Source organism: Balaenoptera acutorostrata, chromosome 2, assembly GCF_949987535.1.
Source record: "Balaenoptera acutorostrata chromosome 2, mBalAcu1.1, whole genome shotgun sequence".
NCBI classification, from domain to species: domain Eukaryota; kingdom Metazoa; phylum Chordata; class Mammalia; order Artiodactyla; family Balaenopteridae; genus Balaenoptera; species Balaenoptera acutorostrata.
Window position 1 is genome coordinate 117,445,846 of NC_080065.1, and position 12,452 is coordinate 117,458,297.

Below are 12,452 nucleotides of genomic sequence, written 5' to 3' on the forward strand. Positions count from 1 at the left end.
GTGTCTTATAGTTTTCTGCATACAAGTCTTTTGTCTCCCTAGGTAGGTTTATTCCTAGGTATTTTATTCTTTTTGTTGCAATGGTAAATGGGAGTGTTTTCTTAATTTCTCTTTCAGATTTTTCATCATTAGTGTATAGGAATGCAAGAGATTTCTGTGCATTTATTTTGTATCCTGCAACTTTACCAAATTCATTGATTAGCTCTAGTAGTTTTCTGGTGGCATCTTTAGGATTCTTTATGTATAGTATCATGTCATCTGCAGTGACAGTTTCACTTCTTCTTTTCCAATTTGTATTCCTTTTATTTCTTTTGCTTCTCTGATTGCCGTGGCTAGGACTTCCAAAACTATGTTGAAAAATAGTGGTGAGAGTGGACTTCCTTGTCTTGTTCCTGATCTTAGGGGAAATGCTTTGAGTTTTTCACCATTGAGAATGATGTTGTCTGTGGGTTTGTCGTATATGGCCTTTATTATGTTGAGGTAGGTTCCCTCTATGCTCTTTCTGGAGAGTTTTCGTCATAAATGGGTGTTGAATTTTGTCAAAAGCTTTTTCTGCATCTATTGAGATGATCATATGGTTTGATCATATTCAATTTGTTAATATGGTATGTCACATTGATTGATTTGCATATATTGGAGAATCATTACATTCCTGGGATAAATCCCACTTCCTCATGGTATATGACCCTTTTTTTTTTTTTAAGTTTTGTCTTTTTTTAAAAAAAAAATTTATTTATTTGTTTATTTATTTTTGGCTGTGTTGGGTCTTCGTTTCTGTGCGACGGCTTTCTCTAGTTGCGGCAAGCAGGGGCCACTCTTTATCGCGGTGCGTGGGCCTCTCACTATCGTGGCCTCTCTTGTTGCGGAGCTCAGGCTACAAACGCGCAGGCTCAGTAGTTGTGGCTCATGGGCCTAGTTGCTCCGTGGCATGTGGGATCTTCCCAGACCAGGGCTCGAACCAGTGTCCCCTGCATTAGCAGGCAGATTCTCAACCACTGTGCCACCAGGGAAGCCCTATATGATACTTCTAATGTGTTGTTGGATTCTGTTTGCTAGTATTTTGTTGAGGATTTTTGCATCTATATTCATCAGTGATATTGGTCTGTAATTTTTTTTTGTAGTATCTTTGTCTGGTTTTGGTGTCAGGGTGATGGTGGCCCCATAGAATGAGTTTGGTAGTGTTCCTTCCTCTGCAATTTTTTGGAAGAGTTTGAGAAGGATGGGTGTTAGCTCTTCTCCAAATGTTTGATAGAATTCACCTGTGAAGCCATCTGGTCCTGGACTTTTGTTTGTTAGAAGATTTTTAATCACAGTTTCAATTTCATTACTTGTGATTGGTCTGTTCATATTTTCTATTTCTTCCTGGTTCAGTCTTGGGATGTTATACTTTTCTAAGAATTTGTCCATTTCTTCCAGGTTGTCCATTTTATTGGCATAGAGTTGCTTGTAGTAGTCTCTTAGGATGCTTTGTATTTCTGCAGTGTCTGTTGTAACTTCTCCTTTTTCATTTCTAATTTTATTGATTTCAGTCCTCTCCCTCTTTTTCTTGATGAGTCTGGCTAATGGTTTATCAATTTTGTTTATCTTCTCAAAGAACCAGCTTTTAGTTTTATTGATCTTTGCTATTGTTTTCTTTGTTTCATTTTCATTTATTTCTGCTCTGATCTTTATGATTTCTTTCCTTCTACTAACTTTGGGTTTTGTTTGTTCTTCTTTCTCTAGTTCTTTTAGGTGTAAGTTTAGATTGTTTATTTGAGATTTTTCTTGTTTCTTGAGGTAGGCTTGTATAGCTATAAACTTCCCTCTTAGAACTGCTTCTGCTGCATCCCATAGGTTTTGGATCGTTGTGTTTTCATTGTCATTTGTCTCTAGGTATTCTTTGATTTCCTCTTTGATTTCTTCAGTGATGTTTTGGTTATTTAGTAACGTATTGTTTAGCCTTCAAGTGTTTGTGTTTTTTACGTATTTTTCCCTGTAACTGATTTCTAATCTCATAGCATTGTGGTCAGAAAAGATGCTTGATATGATTTCAATTTTCTTAAATTTACTAAGGCTTGATTTGTGACCCAAGATGTGATCTATCCTGGAGAATGTTCCGTGCGCACTTGAGAAGAAAGTGTATTCTGTTGTTTTTGGATGGAATGTCCTATAAATATCAATTAAATCTGGTCTACTGTGTCATTTAAAGCTCGTGTTTCCTTATTTTCTGTTTGGATGATCTGTCCATTGGTGTAAGTGAGGTGTTAAAGTCCCCCATTATTACTGTGTTACTGTCGATTACCTCTTTTATAGCTGTTAGCAGTTGTCTTATGTATTGAGGTGCTCCTATGTTGGGTGCATATATATTTATAATTGTTGTATCTTCTTCTTCGATTGATCCCTTGATCATTATGTAGTGTCCTTCCCTGTCTCTTGTAACATTCTTTATTTTAAAGTCTATTTTGTCTCATATGAGTATTGCAACTCAAGCTTTCTTTTGATTTCCATTTGCATGGAATATCTTTTTCCATCCCCTCACTTTCAGTCTGTATGTGTCCCTAGGTCTGAAGTGGGTCCCTTGTAGACAGCATATATATGGGTCTTGTTTTTGTATCCATTCAGTGAGCCTGCATCTTTTGGTTGGAGCATTTAATCCATTCACGTTTAAGGTAATTATTGATATGTATGTTCCTACTACCATTTTCTTAATTGTTTTGGGTTTGATTTTGTAGGTCCTTTTCTTCTCTTGTGTTTCCCACTTAGAGAAGTTCCTTTAGCATTTGTTGTACAGCTGGTTTGGTGGTGCTGAATTCTCTTAGCTTTTGCTTGTCTGTAAAGCTTTTGATTTCTCCATTGAATCCGAATGAGATCCTTGCCGGATAGAGTAATCTTGGTTGTAGGTTCTCCCCTTCCATCACTTTAAACATGTCATGCCACTCCCTTCTGGCTTGTAGAGTTTCTGCTGAGAAATCAGCTCTTAACCTTATGGAAGATCCCTTGTATGTTATTTGTCATTTTTCCCTTGCTGCTTTTAATAAGTTTTCTTTGTCTTTAATTTTTCCCAATTTCATTACTATGTGTCTCAGCGTGTTTCTCCTTGGGTTTATCCTGTGTGGAACTCTCTGTGCTTCCTGGACTTGGGTGGCTCTTTCCTTTCCCATGTTAGGGAAGTTTTCGACTATAATCTCTTCAAGTATTTTCTCGGGTCCTTTCTCTCTCTTTTCTCCTTCTGGGACCCCTATAATGCGAATGTTGTTGTGTCTAATGTTGTCCCAGAAGTCTCTTAGGTTGTCTTCATTTCTTTTCATTCTTTTTTCTTTATTCTGTTCTGCAGCAGTGAATTCCACCATTCTGTCTTCCAGGTCACTTATCTGTTCTTCTGCCTCAGTTATTCTGCTATTAATTCCTTCTAGGTTATTTTTCATTTCAGTTATTGTATTGTTCATCTCTGTTTGTTTGTTCAATTCTTCTAGGTCTTTGTTAAACACTTCTTGCATCTTCTAGATCTTTGCCTCCATTCTTTTTCCGAGGTCCTGGATCATCTTCACTATCATTATTCTGAATTCTTTTTCTGGAAGGTGGTCTATCTCCACTTCATTTAGTTGTTTTTCTGGGGTTTTATCTTGTTCCTTCATCTGGTACATAGCCCTCTGACTTTTCATCTTGTCTATCTTTCTGTGAATGTGGCGTTTGTTCCACAGGCTGCAGGACTGTAGTTCTTCTTGCTTCTGCTGTCTGCCCTCTGGAGCACATTTTTAAAGCATGCAGTTTTAGCTAAAGGAGTGTAAACCTTCTCTAGCTCATATCAAAGATTTAGATTCTCCAGTTAGTTTTTAATGTGGTAAATTACACATAGTATACAATTTACTATTTTACATATAAAAGTTACCATTTTAAACACTTAAGTGTTCAACTGAGAGGCATTAAGTACATTCAAAATGTTGTGCAAGTATCACCACTACCCATATCCAGAACTTTAAAAAATAAGTTTTTATTCCAAATTTAATAAATAAAACACTCAAATTAATACATCACAAATGTATTTAAATTAGAAAGGCTGCACATTCCTGTGAAGAGCAAAAGAAAAAAACTTTGCAACAGCTCACAGAGAGTGCTCTATAGGCCTTACTAGAAATGTTTCTAAGCTGGAATATTAAAAACGAAAACATATACATTTCGTTTATTGTCGATTAACTTGCTCAATTCACTAAAATAGGTGATTTTTCATGTGAATGGATGATATATATGTATGAAGAAAAAGCAAGAGGTGCAGGTTGTAAAACACTAAATTCTTGCACAGTATTTCTTCCCAATGAAAACCAGCTGCTGTTAAAGCTTCTAAAAAAAACACATTTTCTTTTTCTTCAGAAAAAACAATTGAATGTATTTCTTGGCATACATTGTTTGTGGTGTATATTTTGTGGTATAACGCTCACGTAGGCTGAAAATACCTTAAGTGAAAAAAATCCTATGAAACATGCTTATAATAAAATTCATCCATATATATATATATACACACACACACACACACAAAATTTACCACACTACCCATTTTTAGGTATACAATTCAATGGCGTTTAAGTACATTCGTAATGCTGTGCACCATCATCACTATCCACGTCCAGAACTTTTTTTCATTATCACAAATAGAAACTCTGTACCCAGTATACAGTAACCCTTCATGCCCTCCTTCCCACCACCCCTGGTAACCTCTATCTACTTTCTGTTTCTATGAATGTGCCTATTCTAGATACCTAATGTAAGTGGGCCACACAATATCTGTCCTTTTGTATTCTGCTTATTTCACTTACTGTAACATTCCATCCATGTTGTATCATGTATCAGAATATCATTCCTCTAGGTCGTCACAAAGCACCGAGCTGATCTCCCTGTGCTCTGCAGCAGCTTCCCACTAGCCATCCATTTTACATTTGGTAGTGTATATATGTTAGTGCTACTCTCTCACTTCATCCCAGCTTCCCCTTCCCCCATGCCCCCATGCCCTCAAGTCCATTCTCTATATCTGTGTCTTTATTCCTGCCCTGCCACTAGGTTCACTGGTACCGCTTTTTAAAATTCCATATATATGCATTAGCATACAGTATTTGTTTTTCTCTTTCTGACGGGATATGGCGATATATGTATACATATAGCTGATTCACTTTGTTGTACAACAGAAACTAACACAACATTGTAAAGCATTTATACTCCAATAAAGATGTGAAGAAAAATAAAATAAAATAAAACTGAGACCTACCAGGGACAGGCCTGGTAATATGTATATTTAAAAAAAAAAAGAATTTCATTCCTCTTTATGGCTGAAGTATTCCATTCTATGTATTACACGTCATTTGTTGATGGACATGAGTTGTTTCCAATTTTGTCTACTGCAAGTTAATACTGCTGTGAACATTACCATACAATCGTCCCAGTCGCTGCTTTCAGTTATTTTGATTATAAACCTAGAAGAAGACTTGTTGGACCACATGACAATGCAATGTTAAACTTTTTGAGGAACTGCCAAACTGTTTTCCACAGCAGCTGCAGCATTTTAGATTCCCACCAGCAATGCACAAGGGTTCCAATTTCTCCGCATCCAATACTTGTTATTTTCAGGGTTTGTTTGATCAAACCCATCCTTATCGGTGTGAAGTGGTACCTCACTGTGGTTTTGATTTGCATTTTCCTAATGACTAATGGATGTTGAACACTCTCTCATGTGCTTATTGACTATTCGTATACCTTCTTTAGAGAAATGTCTACTCAAGTCCTCTGCCTATTTTTTGAGTTGTTTCTTTTTTTTTTAACATCCTTATTGGAGTATAATTGCTTTACAATGGTGTGTTAGTTTCTGCTTTATAACAAAGTGAATCAGCTATACATATACATATATCCCCATATCTCCTCCCTCTTGCGTCTCCCTCCCACCCTCACTATCCCACCCCTCTAGGTGGTTACAAACCACTGAGCTGATCTCCCTGTGCTATGCAGCTGCTTCCCACTAGCTATCTATTTTACGTTTGGTAGCGTATATGTGTCCATGCCACTCTCTCACTTTGTCACAGCTTCCCCTTCCCCCTCCCCATATCCTCAAGTCCACTCTCTAGTAGGTCTGTGTCTTTATTCCCGTCTTACCCCTAGGTTCTTCATGACCTTTTTTTTTTTTTCTCTTAGATTCCATATATATGTGTTAGCATATGGTATTTGTTTTTCTCTTTCTGACTTACTTCACTCTGTAGGACAGACTCTAGGTCCATCCACCTCACCACAAATAACTCAATTTCGTTTCTTTTTATGGCTGAGTAATATTCCATTGTATATATGTACCACATCTTCTTTATCCATTCATCTGTTGATGGACACTTAGGTTGCTTCCATGTCCTGGCTATTGTAAATAGAGTTGCAATGAACACTGTGGTACATGACTCTTTTTGAATTATGGTTTTCTCAGGGTATATGCCCAGTAATGGGATTGCTGTGTCGTATGGTAGTTCTATTTGTAGTTTTATAAGGAACCTCCATAGTGGCTGTATCAATTTACATTCCCACCAACAGTGCAAGAGTGTTCCCTTTTCTCCACACCCTCTCCAGCATTTATTGTTTCTAGATTTTTTGATGATGGCCATTCTGACCAGTGTGAGATGGTATCTCATTGTAGTTTTTTTTTTTTTTTTTTAAAGATTTTACACTGAATATCTCACATTTTTTTTTTAAAGTTTTACTTGATTTTATTTATTTATTTATTTTATTTTTGGCTGTGTTGGGTCTTCGGTTCGTGCGAGGGCTTTCTCCAGTTGCGGCAAGCGGGGGCCACCCTTCATCGCGGTGCGGGGACCGCTCTTCATCGCGGTGCGCGGGCCTTTCTCCATCGCGGCACCCCCCGTCGCGGGGCACAGGCTCCAGACGCGCAGGCTCAGCAATTGTGGCTCACGGGCCCAGCTGCTCCATGGCATGTGGGATCTTCCCAGACCAGGGCTCGAACCCGTGTCCCCTGCATTAGCAGGCAGATTCTCAACCACTGCGCCACCAGGGAAGCCCTCTCATTGTAGTTTTGATTTGCATTTCTCTGATGATTACTGATGTTGAGCATTCTTTCATGTGTTTGTTGGCAATCTGTATATCTTCTTTGGAGAAATGTCTACTTAGGTCTTCTGCCCATTTTTGGATTGGGTTGTTTGTTTCTTTGATATTGAGCTGCATGAGCTGCTTGTATATTTTGGAGATTAATCCGTTGTCAGTTGCTTCATTTGCAAATATTTTCTCCCATTCTGAGGGTTGTCTTTTGGTCTTGTTTATGGTTTCCTTTGCTGTACAAAAGCTTTTAGGTTTCATTAGGTCCCATTTGTTTATTTTTGTTTTTATTTCCATTTCTCTAGGAGGTGGGTCAAAAAGGATCTTGCTGTGATGTATGTCATAGAGTGTTCTGCTTATGTTTTTCTCTAAGAGTTTTATAGTGTCTGGCCTTACATTCTGAGTTTAATCCATTTTGAGTTTATTTTTGTGTATGGTGTTAGGGAGTGTTCTAATTTCATTCTTTTACATGTAGCTGTCCAGTTTTCCCAGCACCACTTATTGAAGAGGCTGTCTTTTCTCCATTGTATATTCTTGCCTCCTTTATCAAAGATAAGGTGACCATATGTGCGTGGGTTTATCTCTGGGCTTTCTATCCTGTTCCATTGATCTATAGTTCCGTTTTTGTGCCAGTACCATACTGTCTTGATTACTGTAGCTTTGTAGCATAATCTGAAGTCAGGGAGCCTGATTCCTCCAGCTCCATTTTTCTTTCTCAAGACTGCTTTGGCTATTGTTGAGTTGTTTCTTCGCTGTTGTTGAATTGTAGGAGTTCTCTATGTATTCTGGATATCAATCTCTTTTCAGATATATGATTAGCAAATATTTTCTCCTGTTCTGTCAATTGTCTTTTCACTCTGTTGATAGTGTCCTTTGATACACAGAAGTTTTTAAGTTTGATGAAGTCCCAATTTATCTATTTTTCCCTTTATTGCCTGTGTTTTTGATGCCACTTCCAAGGAATCACTGCTAAATCCAATATCATGAAAATTATCCCCTATGTTTTCTTTAAAGAGTTTTATAGTTTTAGTACTTAAGCTTAGGTTTAAGTTTAGATTTAAGCTTGAGTTCATTTTTGTATATGGCATAAAGTAAGGGTCCAACTTCATTCTTTTGTATGTATATATCCAGTTTTCTCAGCATGATTTGTTGAAAAGACTCCTTAAACCCTTTGAAAAGTCTTGGCTTCCTTATCAAAAACCAATTGACCATATATGTGAGGGTTTATTTTGGGGATACTATATTCTATTCGTCTTTATGTCTGTCCTTATGCTAGTACCACACTGTTTTGATTACTGTCACTTTGTAGTAAGTTTTAAAATTAGGAGGTGTGAGTCCTCCAACTTCATCTCAGTACTATCATCTTAATAATACTAAGTCTCCCAAACCGTGACTATGAGATGTCTTTCATTTACTTATGTCTTTAATTTCTTTCAGAGATGTTTTGTAGTTTTCAGTGTACAAGTCTTTTGCCCCCTTGGTTAAATTTATTCCTAAGTAATTTATTCTTTTAATGCTATTGTTAGTGCTTTCTTAATTTCCTCTTCAAGATTGTTCATTCCTAGCTTATGGGAATGTAACTATCTTTGCCTGCTGATTTATCTTGCATCTTTGCTGAATTCATCTATTAGCTCTATCAGGGTTTTTCTGGTGGAATCTTTAAGTTTTCTACATATAAGATCATATTTGCAAGCAGAGATAATTTCACTTCTTCCTTTCCAATTTGGATGCCTTTTGTTTCTTTTTCTTGCCTAACAGCTCTTGCTACGACTTTCCAATACTATGTTGAATAAAAGTGGTGAAGGTGAGCATCCATGTCTTGTCCCTGTTCTTAGGGGTAAAACTTTTAGTCTTTTACCACTGAGTATAATGTCAGCTGTGGGTTTGTCATATATGGCCTTTGTCATGTTGATCTACAAAGGTTTTTAACTATGCTATATTATAGTTCTCCTAACAAGAAAAGGAAAGAATCTTGAAAGTTGGAAATGGTGTCTTCAGTAAGAGGTTACCAGTGTTATAAAGAGTGATCATCCAAAGTCCTAACACAACAATGAGGATATAGAATTCACTGGCATTCTGCACAGAGCTTAGGGATGTTGCATGGCCATACCTCACATGATACTAAGTAAGGCACTAAATTCTGGCTGCTGAAATCACAGACTATATACACACGTACACATCCGTTTCTGTCTTAGTCAGCTTGGGCTGCAACAACAAAGTACCAGAGACTCAGTGGCTTAAATAACAGAAAATTATTTTCTCACAGTTCTGGAGACTGGAAGTCTGAGATCAGATCAGGGTGCCAGCATGGCTGAGTGTCAGTGAGAACTCTCTTCCTGGCTAGTAGATGGCTGCCTTCTTCCTGCGTCCTCACATGGTAGAGAGAGCACAATCTCTCTCTTCCTCTTCTTTTAAGGCCATTAATCCCATCATGAAGGCCCCACTCTAATGATCTAATCTAACCCTAATTAACTCCCAAAGGCCATCACACTGGGGAGTTATTGCTTCAACATATGGATTTTAGGGGAACACGAACATTCAGTCCATAACACCTTCTTTCAGGAAAACAATGATGAAGCTAACAGTAGTATTCAATGTAGGCACATACATAACAATAGGGTTAAGCTAGCTATCACAGTGCTCACAGTAATTCAAGCCTTACAGATACTTACAAAATTTGGAGACAAGTTATGCTTATAAAGCTGAAGAGTGGAATGAAGCAGATTGGAAACAAGACTGGAAACCAACACTTCCTTTCCCAATTTATTATCTGTCATTCGTCTCTGGCTACTGGCCACTTGAACAGTCCATTTATCCATATCTGCTATAATACAGACAGCTTCTGCTATTGGTTCATCCAATACTGGATGCTGGGGAAAAAAAGAAGACATCATCTTATGATAAATAAAGTTTTCAAAGATAATGTTAATGGGATGGGCAAGGAAGAGATACTAGACAAAAACAGAATAAAAGAATATGAAATTCTGAGAGCTACTGCCAAAGAATTCTTGATAGTGAAGAGTGAAATAGTAAAGTAACTCAATAACAAATACCCTGAGAAGTCATCATAGATAGAAATTCATTACCAGAACTTTGTATTCTTTAATCCAGAACTTGAATGTCACCAGTATTTTGATCATTCATTCATTCAACAAATTTACTGAGTGCCAACTATGTGCCAGGCAACTGAAAGAAAATGTTTTTACCTTGGAAGAGCTAAATATTTTAAAAATCGGTAGGAAATAAATTCACATGAAGAAGTCAATGATAACATTCTGTGCTAACTACCCCATCCAGTCAGGCATTAATTTCCTTGAGCACCTCAGAGGCTATCCCTTGATTATCCCTTCCTGGCTATGTATGCCAGGTTTTTTCTGTTTTACAGATGTATATCCAGAGTATAGATATAACAGTTAAAAAGGAGACAAATCAACAGGTACTAACATGTCTTTCCAGGATACATGCTTAAATGGAAAAAAAAAAAAAAGTCACTACATACACACACATACACATTATACCCCAATTATGTTTTTAAAAATACAGGGGAATTCCCTAGTGGTCCAGTGGGTAAGACTCTGCGCTCCCAATGCAGGGGACCTGGGTTTGATCCCTGGTCGGGGAACTAGATGTCGCATGCATGCTGCAGCTAAGAGTCCAAATGCCACAACTAACACCCACCACAGCCAAAATAAATAAATAAATATATTTTTTAAAATAATTAAAAAAAAAATTCAGATCTATATCTAAATGCATATGTACAGAAAAAAGAACGAAAATACTCAAATCAAACTATCATAAAGATCTTTGTGAAGAAGTATGGAATATTAAGAGTATGAAGAAGGATTTTTACTTTTTGCTTTGTATATATTGTTTAAATTTCTATCAGAAGCATTCACCTAAAGGATACTTTTCTAATTAGAAAATTTAACACATAGTGAAAAAAAAATTTTTTAACTCACATATACAGATAAAAGGACCACAGGCATATGGCTGTGCCCTTGGTTTCCCACGGTTTACACACAAAGACCAAAAATGACAATTAAGTACACAGCACTAACATAAGAAAGAGATGCTCAATACTTTAATTTTTTTTGTATTTGGAAAGGTAAGGATTTCTTCACCACTGGACAAATGAATTAACAGCAATAAGACTGAAATATAAACTACAATCTTGAACCCAATGGCCTTTTTCCTTTATAACTTTTATTGTTACTAAAATTTCATAGCAAGAATGTTAAGTTTACTCCTGTATAAACCCAAGTTTGGCACCCCCAAAGGATATCCCTTTGCCCAGTTAATAACCACTTTGAATAAAGCTTTTTGCTCAATGCTAAGGAAACAAAGAGAAGGGAGCTCACAGTCTTATGAGGGCGATAAAAAGAAATACATGTGGCGGGCTTCCCTGGTGGCGCAGTGGTTGAGAATCTGCCTGCTAATGCAGGGGACACGGGTTCGAGCCCTGGTCTGGGAAGATCCCACATGCCACGGAGCAGCTGGGCCCGTGAGCCACAATTGCTGAGCCTGCGCGTCTGGAGCCTGTGCCCCGCGACGGGAGGGGCCGCGATAGAGAAAGGCCCGCGCACCGCGATGAAGAGCGGTCCCCGCACCGCGATGAAGAGTGGCCCCCGCTTGCCGCAACTGGAGAAAGCCCTCGCACGAACCGAAGACCCAACACAGCCAAAAATAAATAAATAAATAAATAAGAAAATCCTTTAAAAAAAAAAAAAAAAAAAGAAATACATGTGGCTATGAAAATACTTGTGTAATAGACAAAATAGTAACCAAGTGCTGCGGTACCAGAGGAGGGCAAAAGTGGGTTCTGTGTGACTGGGAGTTGCACAGTGGAAGGGACATAGGGATATGACACTGAATAGGATGAATAGGATTCCTAGCAAAAAATGGGAGAGGAATATGGATAATTCTGTAAGAGGGGATATCATGAGAAGACTCGAAGATAGAAGTAGATGGATGTAACCAAATTTGTGAAAAATGATACTGAGAAGTGGGGAAGAAGAGAATGGCAAGTAAGAAGCGTGGAAAGATACATTGTGAAGACTTTCCATGGAACTCTAAACTTTATATTTGTTTTTATAAAATCGTACTTAAATATTTCTTATTCAACTCTTAGCAAGGATATAACATTTTTCTATTCATCAACTTCATTACTGAAACATAATTTTGGAAATGGTATATACACCTAAAGATGTAAGGTATATCTTACTTTTTTAAGAAACAATAGTGAATATATATTTAACATAACTACCTCTGTGGTTATAAAAGAAAAATAATACAGGAGATATGATCAAATAATTAAAGTGGAAAACAAACTGTTAAAGGAAGATACTACTTTCAAAAGCAGTGGGCACCTTTAGGAGATGAGAATTATGATGGGTGTTCATCTA

General features: G+C 37.4%; 1 protein-coding gene across 2 annotated transcripts in view; it reads right to left on the bottom strand.

The window, feature by feature from the left end:
• Nucleotides 1-12,452, bottom strand: part of FNIP1 (folliculin interacting protein 1) — a 127,872-nt gene that overhangs the window by 7,010 nt on the left and 108,410 nt on the right. For both annotated transcript variants that reach the window (XM_057541082.1, XM_057541081.1), the window contains one exon: nucleotides 9,723-9,920. In XM_057541082.1, the coding sequence (XP_057397065.1) occupies nucleotides 9,723-9,920 (198 nt within the window). The remainder of the gene's footprint in view (nucleotides 1-9,722; nucleotides 9,921-12,452) is intronic.